This window comes from Carica papaya, chromosome 1 (genome assembly GCF_054855325.1).
Source record: "Carica papaya isolate Zhongbai chromosome 1, ASM5485532v1, whole genome shotgun sequence".
Taxonomy (NCBI): Eukaryota; Viridiplantae; Streptophyta; class Magnoliopsida; order Brassicales; family Caricaceae; genus Carica; species Carica papaya.
Window position 1 is genome coordinate 3,900,512 of NC_142309.1, and position 27,611 is coordinate 3,928,122.

Sequence of the window (27,611 nt, forward strand, 5' to 3'; positions counted from 1 at the left end):
TTGGGATTTCATTTCTTGTTGTTGATAGGATTGTGCATGGAAATTTAAGGATGCCCAGGAGAGACAAGGATTTATGTTGGAGCTGTAATATTTTATAGTAATTCAGTAATTCTATGCAGTAATTTTTTCATTAATTACTGTATAAAATGACTGAATTATTTTAAAATATTATAAGATTAACATAGACGGGCTTATAAACAGTGCATAATTCATTTTGTGGTATTAAAAGGGGTCCATAATTAGGTAGATTGAGATGGAGTTATGCTTTCTGGATTAAGTTGGCTGCATATTTTGCTTTCTGAATATGTAAAAGCATATACATATATATATATATAATCTAATTTATTTCTTACATATTTTTTACAAAATAACCAATTTTTATTTTGTGACTGTAGAATAATTGAGTTTTAAAGATATTTACTGAAAAATATATCATATTGAGTTTTGTAATTTTTTTAAAAAATATTTTTTACTGTATTATATCAATGTAGAATGTATTTTTCAAACTTGTATTTTATAATTACTTATGCAATTAAAATAATTATGTATAATAATTGAGTACTCATACACCTTCCACTCAATAAGATATTAGTTTAAACGACTTCCCATGTATGTTTTGTGCTAAAAAAAATTAATTACTAATCTATTATTAATGGAAATTTATTTTTATATTTTTTAGACACATATAAAAAGATTATATCTATAACAGTGCGAACTTTAATATTAGTGAGTACGGACATTAATACAATATTTTTAACTAGTAGAACAAATAAATATTAAATATGTAGTGGAATTACACTTCAATTCACATCCATTGTGAATGGATAATTATTTGTTTATAAATAATTGAGACATGTAAATTAATTTAAAAATATAAAATTGAAACAAATAAGATTTTCTTTTCCATCTTCTATTGATCTTGAACTTCCTTTGATTTGGATGATGATAAATTGAGATGAGTTTCACGAGCTCAGTAAAAAAAAAAGATTCTATAACGGAGACTTACTATATACATTAATATAATATATAAAATATAATAATATTTATAATCAAGAAAATGTCAAACAAAACATCTCAATCAAAATACACAACAAAACAAATCATCACATGAAATATATTCTAATCCTCACTATTCTAACTTAATTCTTATTCTCATTTCAAATAACACTTACACTCGAAATATCACAATACGTTCGGAACATCATATCTAAGGTTTTATCGCACGATGTTGTTTATATTTTTATCGAGAAAAGGTGAAAAGAATCCTTCCATCGCATGGATAGGATACACAATCTAACATTGACCACAATAGTTACGTTTGCTAGGTGACCCGCTCACAAATACCTATCCACGTCTGAATTATGTTTCAAATATTATCAATATGCAGGTTTACTACACCTATTGAACTTCAGCCACACACGCACTCTCTCCTCCTCGATTCAGACTAAACTAGTAGATATTTAGGGTCCTTATACTCTACGCTCTTTTCAAATCTCTTTTAGTTCTAATTTACTTATTTCATACTTAAGATCTTAATTTCTACGCATAATAAATTATAAACACAAACACACAAAATATACGATATCATCACACACATTAGAGCCATATATTTCAAATTACTTTCTGAATCATCCTGTACCAGATCACACAGCAAATACAGGATACTCAGATTTCTCGTGCAACTATACTAGATCATATAACAAGTATAGTGCATTGTACATTTGTACTAGATAATATAATAAGTGCAATGTACCCAAATTTCATACGTACACACACTGATTATATATTTTACATGCATAACATATGTACATACATATTAATACACATATATATTACAATACAGATATATACCCTTACTATATGTCTCACACAGAATATATATTTACATTTACACACACAATCTCTATCGATACATACACATATTCATACTTAAATACGTATATACAATCACAGACAAAATGTGATATACATATTTATTCGCGCATTTATTCTTTTCAGCTCTGTTGTAACACCCAAGAAATTCTTTATTATTATTTATTATTATTATTTTATTTTATTTTAACTTATTTTATATAAATATAAATAAGTATTAATAGAATTTAATTTAATTTAATTTAATAGAAATAATAATAATAATAAAAAGGGGTAAAAAATTATTTAGGGATTTAATTAAAATAATTTTAGAAAAAAAAGGTGAAAATTTGGGTTCTGAGGGTATTTTTGAAAGAAAAATCGAAAATCGGAGGTCAAAACGTAATTTAAAATAATTGTGCCACGTCAGCTGTCCGATCAGCAGCTCCGGCCAACCAGGACGTGCTAGGTGGCGGAGACGCTGATGCGGGAGGCCACGCGGAAGGGAGTCACATGGGTGATCTGCGTGCGCGCGATCGAACAGCTGAGATCTGTTCCCGCGTGCACGGACGACCCAGATCAAAAACGCGCACGGACGGCCCAGATTGCATTGCGCACGGACAATCCAGATTGAATTACAGATGGACGACCCAGATTGAATCGCGATGAATGGTCCAGATTCATTCCCTATTTAATCGCGATCGGACAGTCCAGATTAAAAGCGATGGACGGCTAAGATCAAAGTGGATGAGTATAAATAACCTCATCCGCACCCAAACCCTAACCCTAGCCACCAGAGCTCATCGTTGGAGAAGACAGCCCAGCCGCCGGGGAGCTAACCGTCGCCATACCGGAGCAATTTTTGGCTGCCAAACGGGATAAAAATTCTACCATTTGCTCAGAATTTGATTCTAAACCCATCTATGGTCAAATCGGAGCGAAAACACTGGCCAATTCACTGGAAAACGCTGGCGAAGCCCAGTGGCGCTGTTGCAGGATGTCTCAGGTTTTGCCTCCGATGAGGTCCTTATCGATTCCCATTCGATGTGATTTTTCTACCGTTGTGATCACCGTTTCCTCCTCTACAGGTTGACCAGAGCAAAACACCAAACTGCGACGTGAGCCAGAGGAGCTGCCACACCGGAGAGCCCCACCGCCAGTAAATTTCAATTTTTTGTATTTTTTCGGCCAATCGAGGGCCCTAAGTATATTTTCTCACAGGAACCGATGCAAGTTTGGCTGAATTCGACCGAAAATGGCCAAAAATAGCCAACCCGAGGCAGATTGCCGCCGCGAGCGGTGACGCTGTCGCTGGAGCATGGCAGAACTACCGTGCCGGTATTCTGAAATTGGCCGAGTAGGCCCTGGGTTTGATTTTTGAGTTATTTCGGACATGTGTAGGTACCGTAAGCACATTTTAGTTATTGAAAAAAAAATCAGGGAACCCAGGGACCGCCCATAAGTGTAGTGAAAATCTAGTTTTCGGCGTCAAATCAAGTAATGACCCCTCACCTTATTTCCTATCATGGAATTGAAGTCTGAATAAATGATAATACTGTATTTTGTACAAATTAAGTAGATATGCATAATTAATTACGGTTGCTAATGAAGCCCGAACCGGACATATTTCTCTGTCAATTCCTGTTTGATTTATTTTACAGTTTAAATGCATTATGGTATCTGATTATTTATTCTATGATTTTGAATGCATGTATCACTGCTTACTTCACTACTGTTTGATTTTAGGAATCTAAGATATGCTTACTTTGTTGGATGCACGTTACTTGTGTATGTATTCATGTTTGAGTTGGTAACGAAGACTAAGGTCAAATAGGAATGAGACGAGATTTGATAAATGGATAAAATGATAGCCTCACTAGATATCCTGAGAGATGGTGGACGGACCGAGTTTATAGAGAACCCTATCATGAACGTTGTCTCATACCGGACGGGGTATAAAGACTTGGTCATTTAGCGCCCATACCGGACGGGATATAGGGACGACTCGCTTCACCCTCATATCAGACGATGTAATGGCCCCGAAGATTTAAATGAAATATATGTATTAAAAATGTCAAATGCGGAAGCGAAATAAAAATTTTGATTAGCATCCCTTACACAGTAACTAAAACGAGCTCGAAACATGAAATTACAAACTAACTAAGAGAGATTCGGCCACACTTGCATCGGTCCCTGCGATAAAACAACCCTAGGGCCCTCGGTGGGCCAAAAAATAACGAAAAACTAAAACTTACCGGCGGCGGTGCTCTCGGGTGCGGCGGCTCCTCCGACATGAGTTGCGTTTTGATGTTTGGCTCCGATCAACCTGTAGAGAAAAGAACGGTGATCACAGTGGTATAAAAATTGCATCGAACGGAGGCCGGGAAGGGCCTCATCGGAGGCAAAAACTGAGGAGGGGTGCGGCGGCGCCGCTGGGCTTCGGCTAGGTTTTTCGGCCGTTTGGCCGGTGGTTTGGCTCCGGTTTGGCCACAGACGGACTCAGCATTGAAAAATGAGCAAGGGAGAGAAAATTTACCTCGATCGGCGGTCAGAAACTTCCCCGGTGCGGCGGCGGCTGGCTCCTCCGGCGTCTGATTCTTCTTCTCCGGCGAGGCACTGGCAGCTAGGGTTTTTGTGGTCAGGTGTGGCTGGGGTTATTTATAACCTTTGCCTTTTAATCTCAACCGTCCATCAAGATTAAATTTGGGCCGTTCGATCGCGATTTAATTGGGATTAAATTTGGGCCGTTCATCGCGATGCAATCTGGGCCGTCTGCGTCTGATTGAATCTGGGTTGTCCGTGCGCGTGAATCTGGGCAGTCCGATCGCGCGCACGCGGATCGCCCACATGGCTCGTTCCCTGGTCAGCGTTGCCTTGCCACGCGGCACGTCCTAGTTGGTCGGGGCTGCTGACGTGGCTGCTGACGGGGTGCAACTTTTCTAAATTACGTTTTGACCCCCCTGGTTTCCGATTTTCTTTTTAAAAACACCCCCAGAATCCAAATTTTCATCCCTTTTTCCTAAAATTAATTTCAATTAAATACAAATAATACTTTTACCCAATTTTATCACTATTATTATTATTTTCATTAAATTAAATTAAATAAAAAATCAAACAAATAAATAAAAATAAAAATAAATAAAATAAAAATTTTTATTTTTATTTGGGTGTTACAGACGGGGTATTGAGGTTTATTGTTCTGGTGCTCATACCGGACGGGGTATGGGGACGGCCCTGAAATTAAGCTTGTTAAGGAGAATGGTTCACGTGTAGCGGGGACCCCTATGGATCCCCATGGATATTAGTAGGCTGATAATAAAGGGCAATTGTTGTTTGATGATTTAAATATAATAGTATGATATGTGCTATGTTACAGATTATAAATGAATTCATGATATTTATAATGTTATTGTTTCCGTAGGTAGTTTTTATGAATCTCAATGCAATAAGTGGACGGTAAATGGTTTGATTACTGATAAATGAATTTGTTTAAAATTTGTGCTCAATTGGTTGTTTTTGGTTTTCTACTATCCGTTGCTTCTGTGACAGTGATATAATGTGATGTTCTTACTGGGCTAATGTATCTCATTCCTTATTTAACTATTTCAGATAAGAAGGATCTGGTTCCCGAGCCCGATCCACAAGAAGATGACGAGTATATACTAGATACTTTATAGTTTCCTTTATTTTTCTCATTTCTTGTATTTTCTTTAGATAACTTATTCTGTGATATTGTTTAGTACTTTTAAGTTATTGTGTAAGGGATGTTAATCTTAATCTTTTATTTCGCTTCCACACTCAGATTATTATATATATATTTTCTTTTGAATTTTCGAGATCGTTACATCTGTTCTTACCAATTTTGTTCTTATCAGTACTGTTCTTATCAGTTTATATATCATCTATCGTATATTTTTATATATATACACACATATGCGTAACAACGTAAATATATATATTATATAAATATATACAAATACAAATTAGACATACTAATTCTATTCATATTATATTACACATACATTTAAACATTTACACATAATGCATTACACATATACATATTTACATAAATATATAATTTATGTCTTCATACAGAATACACATAATTCTTACCTATAGTGTAATTGAGAAAGTTTTGAAAATCCTTTATAACTCGGTCTATTGTTCCCCTGGAAATTTGAATACTGTTTGGATAATTTTTTTTGTTTATAATAAAAAATACATATATTAAATTATAAATAATTTTATAAACTATATTATATAAAATTAGGAACAGATTTTATCTTGGGATACACGGTCCTGATCGCCAACATTACCATGCTCCATTACACGCATATCACCAAATATCCCATACATTGATGATCGAATCAATGCGCGTTGTCGCATACGGTTTACCAACATCATATTTGGTCACTATACTTCCATTTTTTCTTTTTTCTTTTTTTTTCTTCTTCTCTTTTTGTTTTCTTTCTTTTCTTTTCTTCTTTTTCTTTTTCTTTTCTTCTTCCTTCCTCTTCCCTCCTCTTCCCCGTGGCCTTTCCCTCTCCTCTTCTTCTTTTTCCTTTTTTCCTTTTTCTTTTTTCTTTCTTCTCTTCTTCTTTTTTTTTTCCTTTCATCATCATCATCATCATCTTTTTATTCTTCTCTCTCTCTCTCTCTCTTTCTCTCTCTATTCAACATGATTCTTTTCTCTCTTCTTATTCTCTTCACTTTTTTTTTTCTTTTCTTCTTCTCTTTTTCTTCTTCTTAAATTTTTTGGTGCCGTTATAATCTTTCTCTATCTTTTTCTCTCTACTCAACTTGATTTTTCTCTTTCTTCTTCTTCTCTTCCCTTTTTTTTTTTTCCTTTCTTCTTCTTCTTCTTTTTTCTTTTCCTTTTTTCTTCTTATTCTTCTCTTGTTCGATGCTCTCTCCTTCTTTTTTTTCTCTTCTTCTCGCGACGTCTCTCCTTCCCCTGCGTCCCACCTTCGTGACTACTGCTCACTCCTCCTCCTTACGAGGCTAAGGCTCCTCAATTCCCTCCGCTCTCTTAGTCCCGATGCCGTCTGGGCTTCCCTGGCGGCTAGGGTTCTTCTTTCCTCTTCAAGAGTTGAAAATGAAGCTCTTATATGGGTTTTTGGGAGTTGTCAAATCCGCAAGACAAATCTAGACGGTATGTTTCCAGATCTCGCCATGTGTATGCACACATGGTCGAACAGCCTGACCCATCTCACCTGCTGAGGTGTCCCACATTTTTAAAATTATATTTTGACCCTATTTTTTATATTTATTATTATTTAGGTTCTTATTATTCATAAAATATCACTAAAATTTAATTTTTTCTTCATTTAAGTCCCTAAAACTTTAATTCGCATAATTTTATGCTTAATTAAAATTTTAAATATATTTTTTCAAGACTGCAAAATTGCGGGTGTTACAATATCTATTCTTTTATGACTATAATTAAGATAATTAATTATAAAATTTTAAAAAAATTGATGCTTCTTATAAGTGTAAGATCTCAATAAATTATATTACTACATAAATGAGTCAAAATCATTAAATTTTTAATTGTTAATAATATATTTTTTTATAATATAGTATACAATATTATAAAAGAATAATGAATATATTTTACTTAAATTTATCAAAAAAAAAATGTAAATATTATAGAAATGATGGATCAAAAATAAAAAGATAAAATATAATGATAACTACATGGGCTTGGACTTAGTTGAAAGCCCAACAAGAATATGTATAATATAAATAGAATTAGTTTAAATCCTACCGTCTTGCAATGGTCCCGATCTCTTCCACCACTATCATCCTTGCAGTTGCAGAAACCATCCCTAAAATAGTTAATGAAGATCACTAGCTTGGCCATGTAGTAGTAGAACTCAACAATTTCTGAACCTTCGTTGTTGGTGGTTCCAAGCTTATCATGAACTTGGCCGAACACCACGAAAGTATGTATCATGGCCGAATACAGAAATACTAACCAAGTCGAAAAGAGAGTTCAAGAACCAAGCAGATATTGGCATCGAAAAAGCAAATGGAGTGTCTTCTATCTTTTTTCTTTCAGATGATTGTGTTGCAAGAATCACCACATCAAAGGATTTCCTCTCTATCACCAACAGCTTTCTTGGTGGCAGGAGGATGCCATGGATCAGAGGGAAACGAGGTGTGAAATTGAGTAATAGTATTTTCGTATGCTGCTTCATCCTTTTTTTTTACAAAAAAAAAAATGCTATAAATATATATCAATTTTAAAGATTTTGCATCTTAAAAGTATTAATCTCCTTCCCTATGGGGGAGACAGAGTCGAGGAAACTTCCATTCGGTTAAATAGGATTCTCTTGAACTGCAGCCTGCAGAAGGATTAGGCATCAAATCTTTTGTCACCTCCAATAAGGATTTCCATTGTAATGGTTGTGGAGGTTTATTCTAGTAATAGAAAATTGTGTCGGAAGATTATCAGGCTGGATTTAGTCTTATAGGGAGGCTTTGGATGACATAGATGCCTGCGGTACTGAAGGAAAGATTTGGTTGGTATTGTTCATCTCATACATTTTTGGAGAATGTACGATATAGTGACTCTGCATTGCAAACCTGTTTTCTCACAATCTTTTACTTAGCTTTTAATTAAGTGAAAGATTGTAATCAACCTTGTCCTAAACCTTTTGAGATTGAGGAGTATGTGAGTTATCTTGCTGGTCTTGAGAAAGCTTCTATAAATCAGTTATGGAGAATGCCCCAGTTTGGAGTGTTTCTAAGGATGGAACTCATTATCAAAATCTTGCTATGTTGATCATTTAAATGGATACTGCCGTTCACAGTTGGCCCTGAAAGCCTATTTGGAAGCAGAAGGTGTCCCCTGGGGTTGCTTTCTTTATCTAGGGAGCAACATGGGAGTGTATACTTTACCGTGGGTAACTTCAGTAAGAGGAATGCATTATTGCTAATAGTTGTCTCTTTTGTTCTGCAATTTCAAATCCCTAACCATCTTTTGTTGTGTCTTCCAAGCGAGAAGGCTTCCCTTTCAGGAATCAAGTGGGTGACGGGTGGGTCTATTAGGAACGTAGCTGCTAGGCTGTTACGGTAATCACTGTCATAATAGAAAGAAGAAGTTTGTATCTCTTATTCCTCGTGTCATTTCTTGGACTTTTTGGAGAGGAGTAGAAGGTAGTTGGTCCAAATTGTAAATATTTTGATCCCTCTGCAACAAACTGAAAAAGTTAAGTACTTTGATTAAAGATCATTCTATCCTCTATCAGAATGGTTTTAGGTTCGGTTGTTGATATTTTAGCTGAGTTCCTTTTTTAATTGTCTAATTTATGGGCTCATAAGTTCTCTAATTTAATCCTCTTTTTTTTTTTTCTTTTTTTTCCTTTTCTAACTTGTTTTCTTTCTTTATATCTGATGATGCCTTGTCCTCTTTCTATTGTTTTCTCTTCCTTTCTTTCTTTCTTTCTTTCTTTCTTTTTTTAATTAAAATAAACATAAGTCATTTTACTAGCAAACTACCAGTTTCAGCTGTAAACAAATGGTACTTTAGTATTGTAGCTAGCTTGTGTGTAGATTATGCATGTCTGTTCAAGTATGTGTCATTTTACTGTGAAAGTGCTTATAGAAATTCTTTTCCAAAATCTTTTTGTTATATTTTGTTTTTTAAAGAATAAATAAAAAATACTTAAAAATTTCAAAAACGCATGGTTGGTACTGTTGTATGCCACAATGTCTTATCCCTCCTGTCACTTGTTTCTCCTCACCTATGTTGTACTGTCAACCAAGTATTTCCTCCAGAAAGGTGCAGGTTTGATATTCACTTTTCTTTTGAATTCGGTAATATAGTTGCAACCTTCCCTTCTCACAGTAATGTGTCAATATGCCATCAAGCTCTCTTGCTCTTCTTTCCCTTGTTTCCTAGAGAAGTCATTAACTACCTTCCTATTCCCATGTGTGGTGGTACAATCGCCCCAGCCTCCTATATGGAATCCAATATTTGAACTTGGCGCTATGAAAGAATGGTAGTGAGGGAAGTGGTGTTGTGAGTTTGATGGTGGGAGAATTTTGGATGGAAGGAGAGTCTTCAGCATTCTATTATTTTTCCTTTTTTAAGGAAAATTTTGTAATTGTAAAATTAATATAAAGTACATTCTGGAAAGACATTTTCTATTGTTCAAGTTTCTCCTAGAAGCATATATGAGTGCAGACTACGCGGGGTTATTAGTGAACAGAAGATTTATCATAGGTTACTGTAAAATTTACCATAGGCTATTGTACCTTCATCGGGAATAACTTGGTTACATGGAGGAGTGAGAAAAAAAATCTAATTGCAAGGTTGAGTGCAAAATCTGAATTCCGAGCAATGTCTCACAGGGTATATAAATTACCATAGTTAAAGAGAATTTTAGAAGATTTGAAAATCAAGTAAAATAACCCCATGCACTTATACAGTGACAAATAAATCGGGCATTAGTGTTACTCATAATCTGGTCCAATATTCAATAAAATACACATTCAGCCATTCTTCACAATGTTGCTCTCTTTGTCTTTGGGACTATGAATCCCCAACCATCTACATCTTTGGTTGCTGGAAGCTAGAAGCCAGAAGGTTGGTTTGGCTTTAGGCCTTCTAAATTTGTTCTTTGCTGTCTCCAAGTCAGTCAAAAGTTACAGGAGTGCTATAGGCTTGGATGTGCTTTAGAGTGAGCAGAGAAAGGAAAGACTATTAATCTTATTCGTCTATCCATTTTTTGGGTCTTTCTGTAGAGAAAGAAACTAAGTGCTTGAGGGTATTTGCTCTCCCTTCATAGAATTAGAGATTATTGATTCCTTTTTCCGATATTTGTTAACACTGTACCCTATCCTTCATGGGGAGGATTTGGGGAACTTTCTAGATATCTTGGTTTCTAATATTGTGTAAATATCCTCTGTGCGGATGGGAACTAACAGTTTTAAATGTAATATGTTTTTTTATCTTAAAAAACTCTCCTTTCAGTTTCCATTTAAAAATTTCCCTTTGGCCAAATTTTAAGCTAAAGGCAAGCAACTCAATCTTGATATATGCTAGTTTTTATTAGACAAAAGAGCAAATTAAAATCTGCTTATAATGTGGACCTATGACACCTGGCTAAATCAAATTTGTTTTAGGACGTGGCTCTAGAAGATTTGACAGCGTGTTGCATGACACGTGAATTATACATTAGAACTGTTATTTATGGTATGTTTCTCAAGTGCAAGGAGTATAACTGGTTGGAAAACCTATTTTCCTTTCATTTGAAAAACCTAATTTTCTTTGAGATTGAGTGAAACAGAGAGATGGAGGACAAGGAAGACCGTCTTATAGGCATTCGTTCAGATTTATATTTTCCGATATGTCGAGATAGAGATGAAGGTACTTCTATTTGTTTTATTCACTCATCTCCATGATTGTCATTATTGTTGCTGTTTTTCTGATCGTCATCGTGGTTATCATCATATTCATTTTTATCTCTCTCATATCTCATGAATTTGGAGCATTAATTTGCAACTGGTTCTTCTAGAAATGATGCTTGACTTAATTATGGTTTTAGGGTTTTGATTTCTCTAAATGCACTGATTGATGTTTTTAGGTCTAAATCTTTGAAATTGACGATAAACACGTGTATTAAAGGCATTTTATATGTTGAGATCTAATCTTGGAAATCATCATCAAATTAACATGCATAGTTCCTGATAGGATCTTCATTAAGGACAATTCAAGTTTTTGCTAGTTTTCATGTATTATTTATTAAGATATAAATCAATTGATTCTATGTTTTAACTTAGATAATAACATTTGATGGTTGTCTTGAGATGCTAAGATCCGAAAAGAGAATGTATATACATTTGTAATTGTTATGTCTTATGATTTTGACAGAGTTATTAGAAGTGCCTACATAACATATATGTTGCTTGTTAATATTAACACGAGAGTAGGATCCTATAGATAGATCTGCTATTATAATAATTTTATTGCACGCTACCAACATTATTATCCTAACAGCATTAAAACAATTCACTAAGGTCAATGCAGCCATTAAAAAGGAACCTAGTGAGACTCAATTTGAAAAAAAAAAGGATCTCTTTTCATATCTACATATTACAATCCTTTACTATCCTAAATTTTTTTCTGTTTTTGGCATAAGCTTATTCCAACAGGAAATCTCTAACTAGTGTTTTTTAATTTTTCTCTCTTATAACTCCCAAGTTGAATATTTATTTTATGCTTAACATAATTCAGAATTCTTTTTATAGACGAATTTTGTATTCACCTACCAAAAGCAAGTATTTTACTTTCAAATCATGATTATGAGAATCAATAGTTTTGTAGAACAAGAAAAGAATTTGTTCTTTGTTGCTAGGAATATATGATGTAACCTTATTTAGTTATCTTTATGTAATGAAAGAAAATGCACACTATTGAGAATGTTAACTTTTCTGTAGTTGAATTCTGATATGTGCTGGAGGAGAAAAATCACAACATTTGGAACCTTCTCTATTACCTTTCTGCATCTCACTCTCTAATTCAATAGATGCATCTGAGTTAGTTTCATGACCAAATTTCTTACTGACACTTTATGTTCATTTGTGGTTTTCCTTTCTCTGTGTGTGTGTGTGTCTCTCTCTCTCTCTCTCTGTCGATATACATATAGATAATTAACCATCTATCCATGTATTATTTATATTCATTTACAATCTTTTAACATACCTGTGTTGGTCCCGAATTTATGTTCTAATTGGGCTAATGTGGCTTTCAAAACCTGAGATGCAATCTTGCTTGGATGATTTTAATATGCATGGAGAATCAACCATATTTTTATTGGAGATGAGATCCTAGTTCTTTGCCATGTACCTTTAATTATTTAATTTTGACCTCCTTATTTGAGGGAACTCCTCTTTCTTAAGGTTATATTGATGTTGTTTCTGTCGAAGGCTTTCTTTCTTCTCAGGAAGTTTCCATTGAATAAGTTTTGGACCTACCAGTTATACCACTTTTTTTCTTTTTTTATGTATGATAAATATGTATCGATAAAATGCAGAGTGCAAAATGTCATCTTTTGGCTAACCAGTTGTGGACTTGGGCTGGAATGATCATTGGTGGAGCTTGAGTTTTCTAATCAGCTGCCCTCATAGTCTAGCTTATGGATCTCGAACTCTAAATGTTTTATGCAGTGCCTTCTCTTTTGCTGGGTTTTTGTGTGGCTTTTCAAATGTTCATTGGCATGTAAACATATTCGGCTTTCTCAGATAGCTGAAAATTCTTTTGTTGTTCTGTTGTATGATACTCCTTTTTTTCTACATATTGAAATCTTTTATCTGAAAAGATATATATATGTATATATATATATATATATTTTTGGATCTCTTTGAGGGATGTCATTTATATATATATATATATATATTTGCATCTCTTTGAGGGATGTCATTTTATTTCTTTCCACCTCAATTGGGGTTAAAGTGGCAAGTTTTGAAGTTTTTTATTGCTAGTTTGCTTGTGGTTGATGAATATGTAAGCACTCTTCTTGATTTATGCTTTGCTCTTGGCTAGAGATTTTTTAGATTTAATTATGAAAAGAAAAGAACTTTCTTTGAAAAATGATAGGTTATCTAAATATGCTTGCCTTATGCAATGTGTGTTTTCTAGTTCTATAACATATAAACAATGTTTGGTTTGTAGCAATTTATTTTGATCAGGGAACCTCCCGACTAGAAGAGATCTGGCCAAGAAATTCCCCAAATCCAAAAGAACGATGTCTCCTATCTCAATAATGATTGACCCTGACATTTTCCTACTCAGCATTTCTTTACTACTAAACATGCTAGGCTGATTTTTTTTTTCTTTTCTTTTTTTGATAAATATTTGCTAGAGTGAATATTATACCATGTATATCAGAATCTCTTCAATTTTGTTCCATGAATATGATACTGGTACAAAACCATGTTATTTATTAGATCGACTTTACCACAATATTTTTATTGCCTGATAAGTAGAAACAAAATTAGAAGTAAGAAGTTAATTGTGATTTCTGAAACAGGTGAAGAGTTTTCTTTTAACGGCTGAGAGTTTTCTTTTACCTAGCCATATGCCAAAAGAAATTCATTAGTACTCTTTTCTCTCTCTTTAGATGCAGGGGCCATGCTGAAGAGGGATGGGAACTCTAACAGCAAAAACTCAAAGGCCAGCACCTCCAAGGGCAACAATTCAAAGGATGATAACTCAAAGGGCGACATACAAAGCTGCAAGAAACCAAGGGTAAGTCCAGGTGATGAGATGCCACCGTGGACAGAGCTTCCCGGGGATCTTCTTTATGTTATATCCAAACAACTCAGCATCCAAGATTACTTCTCTTTTGGCCAAGTCTGTACAAAATGGAGGTCAAATTTTGCAGTCTCCAAGAAGGCCATCTTGACATCCATACCTCCACTTCTCCTTCTCCTATCACCCTACAGGCCAGAATTCTGTTATTTTTACAACTTATCTGATGGCAGCATTTTTGAGATTAAGATTCCTAGCATATCAATGAAATTATTTCATGGGGTTTCTAGTGGATATTTGGTCATGGAAAGCCTTGAGAATGATATTTGGCTGACCAACCCAATCACAAGGCAGCATCTTGTCGTGACCAAACCACCAGAATATACTAAGTTAAATAAAATCTTTGATCTTCTCATCATTGCTTTGGTTATCCCTCAAAAAGAAATTCTCATGGTGGGTCTAACTAAAAGGTGTCTACAGCTCTGGTTTCGTCGATCCACAGATTCCAGATGGACTTCTTGTGAGTATGGCGAGGACAAGTGTTTCTTGGATTTGATTGTCTTTAACTTCAAGGTTTATGTACTAGGCACTGATTGTGAGATTGGCTTTTTAAACCTGAAATCTACTCCTTGTCTGACATTTCTGCCACTCAATGGTAAGCCTGGATCAAGCAGACATAGTAGGTTTGTGACTTCAGGTGATCGCCTTTTGGTAGTTGACTTTTTACTAGAAAGATGGCTATGTGTTTATGAGATAGATCTCGTGAAGATGGAATGGGTGAAGATCACAGACCTGGGTGATGAATCATTGTTTTTCTCTAGTTCTAAGGGTAACAGATTGTTCTCTAGTGCTAAGGGTAGCAGATTGTTGAACCCAAAGAAATGGGGAGGGCACAGCAACTGTCTCTACCAACTTGAGTTCATGTTAAATAAGTGCCATGTGTATTCCCTTGAGAGAGAGTTGGTTGGTGAATACATAATTAACGTGAACAGTTATAATCTATATCCTTTTGGATGGTACTTTCCTGAGAGTGCTTATGACATGGATGTTGTTCGGGATGACGAGTAAGGTCTTATGGACGAGAAGAGAAGTTAAAGCATAGGGGTTTTGCTGCTTGTTTGCTCTCTTCCCCCTTTTAAAATTTGGTCAGAACTTCAAACTTTGGAACTTTTTCTGGGTTTTTTGATGTTAGTTTCTCCTTGTTTTGGACTTGTTTTCGGTTTGGAACCTCCAATAACTCTAAAGTAGGGCTGGTGGTTGTGACTTTTGATCGCTAGACTCTACTGTCTGGCCTTTGTTTGTTTTGTTCGTCTATGTTTTTAGACATTATGGAAACTTTTGATGCTTTCTTTTTGTTTATTGGGACTTCATTTCTTGTTGTTGATAGGATTGTGCATGGAAATTTAAGAATGCCCAGGAGAGACAAGGATTTATGTTGGAGCCGTAATATTTTATAGTAATTCTATACAGTAATTTCTTCGTTAATTACTGCATAAAATTACTGAATTATTTTAAAATGTTATAAGACTAAATAGAGGGGCCGATAAAAAACTATAGGATTTTTAATTTTCATATGTTATTTGTACTTAAAAAATAATTAATTCAAATGTACAAATTAATGAGAAGATTAACAATTAAGATTCTCCAAATAACAAGATATATGCTTCTTAATAGTCAGTTAAGATAATTAATTTATAATTTTTTTAAAAAAATTAATGTATCTGATAATGATCTAAATTATATTACTACGAAAATAAAATTAAAAGTGTAAAAATTTAATTATTTTCAATATTTTTTAAATAATCATAGCATGTAATATTATAAAAAAAAAAGCAATAAATATATTGAAGTGAAAATTATAAACATAAAAATATAATAATAACTAACGTGGGCTTGAAAGCCCAACAAGAATGTGTATAATATAAATAGAATTAGTTTAAATCTTACCGTCTTGCAATGGCCACGATCGCTTCCACCGCTATCATCCTTGCAGTTGCAGAGACCATCCCTAAAATAGCTAATGAAGATCACTAGCTTGGCCATGTAGTTGCAGAGCTCAACAATTTCTGAACCTTCGTTGTTGGAGGTTCCAAGCTTATCATGAACTTGGCCGAACACCACGAACGTATGTATCATGGCCGAATACAGAAATACTAAACCAAGTCGAAAAGAGAGTTCAAGAACCAAGCCGATTTTGGCATCGAAAAGGCAAATGGAGTGTCTTCTATCTCTTTTCTTTCAGATGCTTGTGTTGCAAGAACCGCCACATCAATGGATTTCCTCTCTATCACCAACAGCTTTCTTGGTGGCAGGAGGATGCCATGGACCAGAGGGAAACGAGGTGTGAAATTGAGTTTTAGTATTCTCGTATGCTGCTTCATCCTTTTTTTTTTTTTTTTTTTAATGCGATGAATATGTATATCAATTTCAAAGATATTGCATCTTAAAAGTATTAGTCTCCTTCCCTACGGGAGTGAGAGAGTTGAGGAAAATTTCATTCGGTTAAATAGGATTCTCTTGAACTGCAGCCTGCAGAAGGATTAGGCGTCAAATCCTTTGTCACCTCCAATAAGGCTTTCCATTGTAATGGTTGTGGAGGTTTATTCTAGCAATAGAAAATTGTGTCGGAAGATTATCAAGGCTGGATATAGTCTTATAGGGGGAGGCTTTGGATGACATAGATGCCTGCGGTACTGAAGGAAAGATTTGGTTGGTATTGTTCATCTCATACATTTTTGGAGAATGTACGATATAGTGACTCTGCACTGCAAACCTGTTTTCTTACAATCTTTTACTTAGCTTTTAATTAATTGAAAGATTGTAATCAACCTGTCCTAAACCCTTTGAGATTGAGGAGTATGTGAGTTATCTTGCTGCCCTTGAGAAAGCTTCTATAGATCAGGTAAGGAGAATGCCCTATTTTGGAGTGTTTCTAAGGATGGAACTCAGGAATCAAGTGGGTGACGGGTGGATCTATTAGGAATGTAGCTACTAGGCTTTTATGGTAATCACCGTCATAATAGAAAGAAGAAGCTTGTATCTCTTATTCCTCGTGTCATTTCTTGGACTATTTGGAGAGAAAGAGTAGGAAATGGTTGGTCCAAGTTGTAAATATTTGATCCCTCTGCAACAAACTGAAAAAGTTTAAGTATTTTTTTCAAAGATCATACTATCCTCTGTCAGAATGCTTTTAGGTGAGATTATTGATATTTTAGCTGAGTTCCTTTTTTAATTTTCTAATTTATGAGCTCGTAAATGGGTGGCAATCTCTTGGTGCCTCTAGAAACCTTTTTATTTGTTTTTAATATTTTTTTACATTTAATGGATGCTTTTTTCATTTATTTTTACAGAATATATTCAGCCTATTTGGGGAGAGTTGGGGATTCCCATCCATTCATGAGGTTTTTTTCTCTGCTTCTTTGAGGGTTTGGATAAAAAATAAATTATGTGAAGTTCTTTGGAGAAGGCAACTTTTTGCTGACTGCTGGGCTTTGTGGTTGGAACACAATCCACAATTTTTAATTAATGTGTTAATCCTACAAATGATATTTGGGTTAGAATGATGTGGATAACGTCTTTGGGACCTAAGGGGGCTTGCCATTGTCTATTATGCAAAGAAATTGGGAAACTGTCTTACCTTAAATTTTACAAAATTTACCCCTCTTTCCTCTCTTTTTTTCTTTTCCTTTTCTAACTTGTTTTCTTTCTTTATATATGATGATATCTTGTCCTCTCTTTCTTTCTTTCTTTTTTTTTTTTAAAAAAAAAGAAAATAACCATAAGTCATTCTACTACCAAATTACCAGTTTCAGATGTAAACAAATGGCACTTTAGTATTTTAGCATAGCTTGTGTGTAGATTATGCATACTTGTTTAAATATATGTCATTTTACTGTGAAAATGCTTATAGAAAATTTTTTTCCAAAATATTTTTATTATATTTTATTTATTTAGAGAATAAATAAAAAATACTCTTAAAAGTTTCAAGAACTCATAAATTTTATGAAAATAATAGATAATATTTAAAATTGTTTGGACATTTTTGGAACCCAACCGCATTGGTTGACACTGTTGTGTGCCACAATGTCTTATCCCTCTTCTCACGTGTTTCTCATCACGTATTTTGTAATGCCAACCAAGTATTTACTTCAGAATGGTGCAGGTTTGATCTCCTCTGTTCTTTTTAATTTGGTAATATAGTTGCAACCTCTCCTTCTCACAGTAATGTGTCAATATGCCATCAAGCTTTCCTGTTCTTCTTTCCCTTGTTTTCTAGAGAAGTCATTAGCTACCTTCCGATTCCCATGTGTGGTGGTAGAATCACCCCAGCCTCCTATATGGAAATCAAATATCTTGAATGGACGCTATGAGAGAATGGTAGTGAGGGAAGTGGTGTTGTGAGTTTGATGGTGGGAGAATGCTGAATGGAAGGAGCGTGTTCACCATTCTGTTCTTTTTTCCTTTTTTAAGGATAATTTCAAAATTATAAAATTAATAAAAAGTGCATTCTTTAGAAGAATTTCCTATTGTAGAGCTTAAAATGCCAGTAGAAAAATGTTGTCTTGGGGTAGCTTATGACAACCGCATTCTGCTTGAGGTTAATTAAACTGCAGATGAATTTATTATCTAGAATTATCTTTTTGGAAGTGGGAGGGAAATTTTCTTTTCAAGAATGTACTTTTATCTAGAATTGTGATTAGGAAGATTTTCACTGATGAAAATCTAAGAAAAGAAGGGGAAAATTCTGGTCAATGTTATCTTTGTAAGAGGGTGACTGAGACTTGATATCATTCTGGTCATTGGTTTCAGGATAAGCTTCAAGTGTGGCATGGAATCCGGGCAATAAAAGAAGGAAAAGAACTAATTTTGTTTATCACACTATTGGATATCCAAAAGACAAGCAATGGATGGGCTTCAGACGACGTTGCTGCCTCTTTTGGTAGATTTATGCATATACGATTCTACACCTTCTGTTTCTTGTTTAAGGGTTATCTTTTTCTTCTGCATAGGACTTAGGGGAGCTCATTGATCTGATGAGGATTTGTATTATATTCCTCATTTTTCTAAACGCAGGCAGCGCTCTCTTAATTTGCTGCTAGTGCACCTTTTTTTGGTCATTCTAGAAATGCTTAATTAAGCTGAAATGAGAAAGATATGTACAAATTAATTCTGGAGTTCGCAAATTCTAGTGTGATAAAATTAACAGGGTGTCACATGACGTGTCGATGATAAGGATTCACCCACTATAAGTGTGCTATTTATGGTATCTTTCTTAAGTTAAGGAGTATAAATGGTCGGAACCCTAATTTCTTTTGAGATTGAGAATGCAAGAGAGGGAGGAGATGGAGAGGAGAGGCGGCGATCGATATGATCTTCGTCCATTGGTGCGATACTCATCAATGGCAGGTAAAATTTCTTGCTTTTTATTTTGTTTGCTCTTCTTCGTCATCTCATCATCACCATCAAGTTATGAATTACCGTTTTTATACTCTCTCTCTCTCTCTTATTGATTTTGAATCTTCAGTATTTAATTTGCATCTTGTCTTTCTAGATGTGATTATTGATTTAGTTCTTGTTTTAGGGATTTGATTTCTTAAACGATTTTTTGTGAAACCTTAGTATTTTTTGAACTAGACTTAACACCTAGTTATTTAAAGGGATTTATGTGTTGATATTTAGATCCTTCAATCATGATCAATTTGCTCATAAAATCTTTCATAAAGAGTTTTTGGGATAATTAGTTATCTCATTATTTTTTGTGGTAATCCATTTTCAACACTGAACCCACGTGTAGTCTCAGCACACTTCCACTATGCACTTTTGGTGTTGGAACTTGATGCCTAAGTTCAAATCTTGGAGACCTCATAAACTCTCTTATTATTGCTTAGTATTCTTTTTGACATAATTGGCTGGTTCAATGTGCAGCGTCTAGTAATCTCTCTTTATCTTCCACTCCTATTACTAAACTTAACATCCTTCCCGGCATATAAGATCATGTTAGAGAATGTAGAATAAATAATGAAATTGGGTCCTTTTTTATACAAACCATCTAGGAATATTTTTTCCATCTTATTATTAGTATAGATCATTATCTTTTTAATTGGCTTGTTATTCATTGTTTAGTTAAGATTCCCATTTAATAGTTATTTCCTATTTATTGTTCTAGTCATAATAGGATTTCTAGAGATACTATAACTAGTTGGATGTTACTCCATTGTTATTCCAATGGCTCATATATAAAATCAATAGATATTTTCTCATGATTGAGTACTTCACTCCACTTGAGTGTGATATGGTTGTAACAATTCTGTGTGGTTGTGTTTTTGACCTCTGTGATTGCAGATCCAATCATTATCACTGTAGGTTGGATCATTTCCATTTTCCTTTTTCAATTTCATGTTTACTTTTTCTATCAACTTAAAGATTCTGTATTATTGCTTATTCAACTAATTGTTTCTGAATTATCATGTTATGAACTAAGAGAAAATCAACCATTATCGTAGAAATAGTTAGTTATTATACAATATATTTAGATAATGTGATTGCCTTGAGATTTTGTGATTTTAAAAGGAAGATTTTGCACTTTGGATCATGTTTTTAATGATTCAGGCTTACTTGCTATATATTGTAAAACCAACTACATAACCTCTCTGTAGCATTTCAATTAATTTTTTTGAATATGACCTTTACGAGAAGTCAAAATATGCAAAATGTTTGATAAGTTTGATACAACCATTTTGGATGACAACAGAATTTCACATCATTGGATAAGGAGGAAGGATCTGTTGATAGTTCAGCTGAAAAAGATCTCTTGAACTATTTCAATTTTTTGTAGACAGATTTTTTTATTATTCTTCTCACTAACTACAGGTTGCTTCGAGGGGCATAATGTAGTTTTCTCAATGCTGCTGACTACCCCTTTTATTAACAATGTTTCTTTTGTAGGATTTTATTTAAAAATCTCATGTTATGAATGGTAATATACTACATACAGTTGGGATCATTTTAACATTTTCAGATTTGGAATATGAAGATTTGTGATTTTAATTGAACTGTACATGTTTGATGAAAAAACAAATTTCAACAATACCTGATGAGGATTTGTTGCTTGCTATAAAGAAAAGCAGAAGGCTAAAAGTGCTCTTCATTGCTTGGGATACCATGGATAGTAAGAATAGAAGAACTTTCAATAGCGTAGAAAGCCCTTTTCATGGGACAGATATCTTTGATTGTATATCCTATACTTTTGACTACTTGCCACGCTTTTGCCAGTGATAAAGATTTTGTCTTGTGGGCGTCATAGAGCTTTTATGTTGTAAGGTAATCATTTGTCCATGGGTGACACCTTCTTGGTACTTTATGAATGATGTTCTATAATGTCGGTGGGTCAATGTGGCTTCAGAAACGTAACATTGTGTTAATCGCACAAATGAATTCCATATTCCTGCAGAATCAACATTGCCTTGAATAACATGGATTGTTTATGTAAATCAACTTTTGAACTTGATTCAGAGCTAGTTTTGGTTTTGACCGACATTGATGTCCTAGTTCCATACCATTTACGCTCTTTGATTTTATGTTTCTCTTGTGATTTCTTGATATAGCATGTTTACATCTTTCCAAAAAGAAAAAACCATGTTTACAATCAGTTGCCTTGCCTTGTGAACCTAGCTCATGCATCTGAAATCTAAACATGTTGGCTGTGTTTCTTTGTGCAAAGTTGAGCTTTGGTTTTCCTGCTGAGATTCTGATGATGCTGCATGCTACTCAGTGTTAGTAACCATATGAAAATTTTTTGGTTGTTATGTGTTATGATATTTTTCAATACATGCAATACTCAGCAATAAATAACAGTCCCTTATGAAATATTCTTCTCTTGGCCACCTGGTTGGGATATTTCTTTTTCTTTTCCCCTTGTTTTTCTTTTCTGGCATATGATTTGTAGGAGGAAAGGAAAAAGATGCCTTCTGACTGAAGTTGTGTACTAGTGGTAGTTGATTAATGTGCCAGCAGTGTTGTTTGTCCTATGCTCCAGCCTAGAAAATATTCAGATTCAAGTATTAGAGAAGGAGAGTGTTAGGACATAAACGGTTTAGTAGGAGTTATTAGGCGCCAAAAAGATCATAATTCCGCTAAATTCTGTTTTTTTCCTTTTCAGCTTTCTGTTATGTACTATGTAGTACCTGGCAGTGGCTTATTAGCTGGAGTGCCAGCTGTCTGAAGCCATGGTCGTTGTGATGTTTACCCTTTTTGGGTAATACGAATATGTATTTAGGTGACTGAGCATGAGTAATGCACTATTATTAATTTTCAGAATACTCCCCAATTCTCTGTCTTTTCTCTCTTTCTTCTTTCTTCTTCCCTTCCTCCTCTTCTTGCGTTCCCATCTCTCACTCATACACCTCACCCTAAGCCCAGGGCTGTCTTGATCCCTAATGAGTCAAGGCCCTGATATAGGGAAGCCTTGCTAGATAATCAAGCATTACATCTGCCTTTATTATCCAATTTCAATGAGATTTCTGGTTTTCCACCATAATTTGAATTGGGAACTTTTGTTCTAGAAAAATTTTCCCAATTCCCAGATACCAAAAAAACAATGTTATAATGATGATTGACCTTGACATTTCATATCCATTTTGTGCTATTACTATGCATGCTTTGTTTTTCATACCCAACCTAAGATTATTTCCTTAAGTATTCTTTTTATTTTGTGTTCCTTGAAAAGAGAGAAACAGAAGAACTTTAAACAAGTCCGCATCTCCATTTCACGAGATTAGTGAGCACTGGTCTCAATAAGATTTTGTATCCTGCTCAAAGAGCAGACATCTATGATGAAACTGATATCTTGGATCTTTTTATTTATTCTCCATTAAAAAAATGTAAATTCTGTTTCATCTCTTTAGCATTTGGGCTTACATCCTTGGTGCCTTTCACTATTATCTTTTTTCTCTCAAAGAAAGCCCTTAGTATCTAATACATGTTAATTTTATTTTACTATAGTGAAAGTATGTACAATCAATATTATTTATCAGTGATGGAAAGAGCTTTTCATTTGGAAGTGAGGAATTTTCAGATACCTGAAAAAATTCAGTAATCAAATCTAATCATCTGAACTAACCAGATTAAAATGAACTCGCTGGTTTTAATCAAACTGGCCAATTTTGACTTTTTCAATCTATGTTTGACATATTTTTCAAACTAGAGCAATCAGTTGTTCAGTTTATGGTTGGATTCACCACTCTGGTCCACTTTTAATATCGATGATTTCTTGAACAGGTGACTAGCTCTCAAATGATATGTCTTGTGCAGAATGAAAAAATGCATGGGGGCTATGTAACCTTCGTCATTTTTTTTTAAATGCAGGCACCTTACTGGAGTGGGACGATGACTCAGAGGACAATCGAGGAAGACGCAAAAAGCGTAAAAGAAGTAAACATAGAGGGTTGAATCAATGGGCTGAACTCCCTGAGGATATTCTTTATGTTTTATCAAAGCGACTCAGCATGGTGGATTATTTGTCATTCAGTCGTGTCTGCACCAGCTGGAGGTCAAGTTCTAAGGCCTTTAGAAAGGATTTTCTGACATCTGTTTCTCCATTTATGATTATCATGTCATCCCGGGGTAAGAAGTCATGCTTCTTCTTCAACATATCTGATGGGGCGAGATACAAGACCAAGCTGCATTGCCGTTCCCAAAGATTCTTCCTTGGGGTTTCTAGTGGATACTTTGTCATTTTACCCCCTGGCAATCTTTTATCGTTTACAAATCCTGTTACAGGGCACCTGCTTGAAGTTCCTAGGCCACCTTTTCCTGAGAGAAGACCAGAAGTCCGTGAAATGGCAATCATTGGTTCTATTATCCCTCAGAAAGATTTTATAATTGTGACTCTTTGTCAGGCATGTAATCAGATCCACTTTCGTCGATATAGGGATGCCGAATGGATAGCTCTTGCGTATGATAGGAAAGAAAGAAGAAAAGCTGTGGATGTAGCTGTCTTTAAGTACAAGATTTATGCTCTATTCTTTGATGGTCATATTGGATGTTTCGATTTGAAGTCTGCTTGTATTACTTTTCTGGAGTTGGAAGGGAGGCCTGAGTCTTGTAGCAACAATATGAAATTTGTGGTTGGGGATGAACGACTCTTGGTAGTTGATTTCACTCCCTATAAGAAGCTAGAAATTCATGAGATAGATTTTTTGGAGATGAAGTGGGTGAAGGTTACTGATCTCGGTGATAAAGCATTGTTTTTGTCCACCTTCAGAGGCATTAGATTGATCAGTCCGAAAAAGTGGGGAGGACCAATTAACTGCTTGTACTATCTTCCTTCTATTGGCCTGAGGTGTGAGTTGATCTCCCTTAACTGCAGTATCATTGACAGGATCGAAACTGGCATAGAATTTCCTGCGAGTTACCTGCGATTTAACTTTGGATGGTTCTTCCCAGATCAAGCTTATGAGATGGATGTTGTCTGGGATGATAAACATGGTGATATGCCGGAGCAGTATACCATAGAATGAAGTCTCTAGTGTTGCTCCTTTACTATTTTGCCTTCTGAATTTGGGCAAGACTATAGTTTGAAATAGCTTTCTGATGCTATTTGCCTTTCTTTCCCTTCCCTGTTGAATTTGGTTTTATTGGATGTTGGATTTCTTGTTGGATTTTCGTTGTGTTTCCATATTTGAATTTTTCTGGTGAATTTTATATGGGTTGAATAATTTGTTGGATTTTCATATTATTGGATGTGTTGTGTATGTTATTGACCTGCTTCTTAACCCTATTTTATGCATGATTATTTTGGCCTGAAACTTCTGGATTGTGTCTGGATGTAGATATGTTATCATCATATTCATTTAGTGATTATTAATTTTTAAGAAATTTATTTATTTTTCTTAGTAAGTGCTTCGAAAAAATTTGAAATTTAGCTCTTATATGCTCGTCGCACCAGGCATTCCGGGCCTTTGCTAGTAGCAAAGTCATTTGAAGAGATCTTCTAAAATATTTTGTAGAATAGCTCTTTTAAATTAAGATTAGATCGGATTGTTAACATGTAATGACTATCGGATTAAAAAAATTTAACTGTTATAAAATATTTTTTTGGATGATTTATTAAAATTTAATTTAATTTGATTATTATAATTTTATTAATATATTAATAAATTAAATTATTAATTTTATACAAATTAAGTATTATATATTAATTATTATCACTATATAATATATTTATAAAGTGTCAAATTCTATATTTTTAATAATATTTAATTTGTGATGTAAAGTTGAGATTTAGACTTTAAATTATTATAATTAAAATAAATAATTTTTTTTTTGTGAAATTTATTTAAAAATTTAAAATTATTTTATTTATGAAATGAGCTTAAGAGTTTTCGGAGGTGAAGTCTTTTTCGAGGCATTTAAAATCAGTTTGATTTATAATTTTTTTGAAGTGTAATATCAATAATTAAATATTTATAGTAGTATTTACTTGATTAAAAATAAATTAACGTAATAAGTAAAATTTCGAAGATAATAAATTATTTTTAATTAATTCTTTGTCGTAATATTTTTTTATTTAAATTTTATATTTTTTTTATCAATAATTTTTATTATTTTATTATCATAAAATTATTTATTTTTCGTCAATATTATATATCAGATCATTAAGGATGATTTTTTTAATTTATGTGTATTTTTAATAAATATTACAATTTTTATATATATTTTATATAATTAAAATAAAATTAATAATTAAGTACATATAATATTATTTTATTATTTAATTTGATTTTACTTTTTTAATACCACGATTTCTTTCATCTTTAACACATTGATTTACTTCCATTTTAATGTTATGATTTTCTTTCTTTTTAACACCTTGATTTACTACTACTTTCATATTATGATTTTTTTTTTTCTTTTTAATACTCCTCTTTTAAGTTGAGGAGTAAATGTTGTCAATTTCTAATTTACGAATAAAAGTTTAAAACATTGAATTGCTTACACCATTAATTAATATGTATGATTTACATGTTAAGCCGCTATCACGTTTTTCTCTGATAAAATATTTGTTAATCTCAATATGTTAGATTCATTCTGTAGAGATCCAGAATTAAAAGATAATAAAATCATAAATTAAATGTGGAAGCAAAATAATAGAGTTTAAAATTTATATTCCTTATACAATAATTTAGAATGACTAATAGGGTTACGAAAATGTCATTTCTAAAAACACAAACGAAAATCAAGAAATAAATAAAAAGCAAATAACTGAATATTTTAGGACGACTTTCACTAAAGGAGTCCGAGTGGTGAAACTTATTCACAACCATCTTGTTGATCGGAATCTACATTTTGATCTTCTTGATATAAAATAGTAAATGAAATGGTGAATTATACTAGTATAGTAAGAATATCACACTACTCATCGATACAGAAACTAAATGTTGATAAAAATCATAAAAATAAGCAATAAAGCTCTTGATTTAAGTAAATTCATTTATCATAAGGAAAACCATTTATTGCATATATTTACTGTTGTGAGATTTCTAAAATAGACCTATAGAGATACAATAACTCAAATAAAATTTTAATCTCATTTTCAAGTGAATAATAACAACTACTTTCTATTTTTTATTTGTCTATTAGTATTTTTGGGGACCCATAAGGATGTCTCATTACGTGTGAACTAATATTCAACATTATTAACTAACCGACCGTCCTCATATCCTGTCTAGTATGAGCGTTAAAATTATCATTTCTCGATACACCGTACGATATGAGACAATGTTCACTGTAGGATTTCCTATGTACCCAGTTCATCCACTATCTCTCAAAATATCCAGTAAAACTACCATTCATTAATTCACATGACTAAACAATTTTTCATTTGCATATTAATTACTAATTTTACAAATCAACCGTAAATCACGCAAGACAAGCAATATATATATCGAGAAAGTACAACTGAATTATTCAACTATTCCAGTATATCATCATGTATTTAAAGCTGTAAATTCAATAATCAGTTAAACAGGACAACAAATAAATGACTAACTGGTTCCACCTCTATTCGTAACCTGTAATTATTCTCAAAGTTTTTTAAATTACACAAAATATCATATTATTGATTATTAAGCTTCAATTCCATAATAGAGAATAAGTTGAGAGATCCTTACCCGAATCGGTGTTCGAAATACTGAATTTTCTACTGCATTTATTGGCGGTCTACAGGTTTTTTGAATTTTTTTGTGGAGATTAAAATATATTTCACGTACTAAAAATACTTCAAAAAATCCAAAATTGGTGTTAAAAATATTTTTTGGCCAATTTTAAAATTCCGGCGCGGCGGCACTGTCGTGCTCCGACAGCGGCATTTACCTCGACCTGGCCGTTTTCAGTCAGTTTTGACCGATTTCAGCTAGTTTTATACCCATCTATGCAAGAAAATACGTTAGGAGGTCTCAGTTGGCCGAAAAAAGTCAAAAAATAGAAACCTACCGGCGACAGA

General features: G+C 33.7%; 2 protein-coding genes across 10 annotated transcripts; both read left to right on the top strand.

Annotated features, from left to right (window-relative positions):
- The first annotated feature begins 6,000 nt into the window (after positions 1 to 6,000).
- LOC110808958 (F-box protein At2g26160-like) lies at positions 6,001 to 15,469 on the top strand. 7 transcript variants are annotated; one of them, XM_088215096.1, is made up of 4 exons: positions 6,001 to 7,003; positions 10,984 to 11,053; positions 11,148 to 11,227; positions 13,980 to 15,469. In XM_088215096.1, the coding sequence occupies exons 3-4, from the start codon at positions 11,152 to 11,154 to the stop codon at positions 15,176 to 15,178; spliced, it is 1,275 nt and encodes a 424-aa protein (XP_088071222.1). In that variant the 5' UTR covers positions 6,001 to 7,003; positions 10,984 to 11,053; positions 11,148 to 11,151; the 3' UTR covers positions 15,179 to 15,469. The 7 variants fall into 7 exon arrangements, with proteins under 7 accessions (XP_088071222.1, XP_021890328.1, XP_088071233.1 ...); XM_022034640.2 differs by lacking the exon at positions 6,001 to 7,003 and adding an exon at positions 7,487 to 8,011; XM_022034636.2 differs by lacking the exon at positions 10,984 to 11,053.
- A 605-nt stretch (positions 15,470 to 16,074) lies between these two features.
- Positions 16,075 to 24,866, top strand: LOC110808977 (F-box/kelch-repeat protein At2g24250-like). Of its 3 annotated transcripts, XM_022034663.2 has the most exons (5): positions 16,075 to 16,451; positions 17,461 to 17,511; positions 18,920 to 19,049; positions 19,442 to 19,516; positions 23,474 to 24,866. In XM_022034663.2, exons 1-5 carry the CDS (start codon positions 16,245 to 16,247, stop codon positions 24,625 to 24,627), a joined length of 1,617 nt encoding a protein of 538 aa, XP_021890355.2. In that variant the 5' UTR covers positions 16,075 to 16,244; the 3' UTR covers positions 24,628 to 24,866. The 3 variants fall into 3 exon arrangements, with proteins under 3 accessions (XP_021890355.2, XP_088071249.1, XP_021890356.2); XM_088215123.1 differs by lacking the exon at positions 19,442 to 19,516; XM_022034664.2 differs by lacking the exon at positions 17,461 to 17,511.
- The last annotated feature ends 2,745 nt before the right edge of the window (positions 24,867 to 27,611 follow it).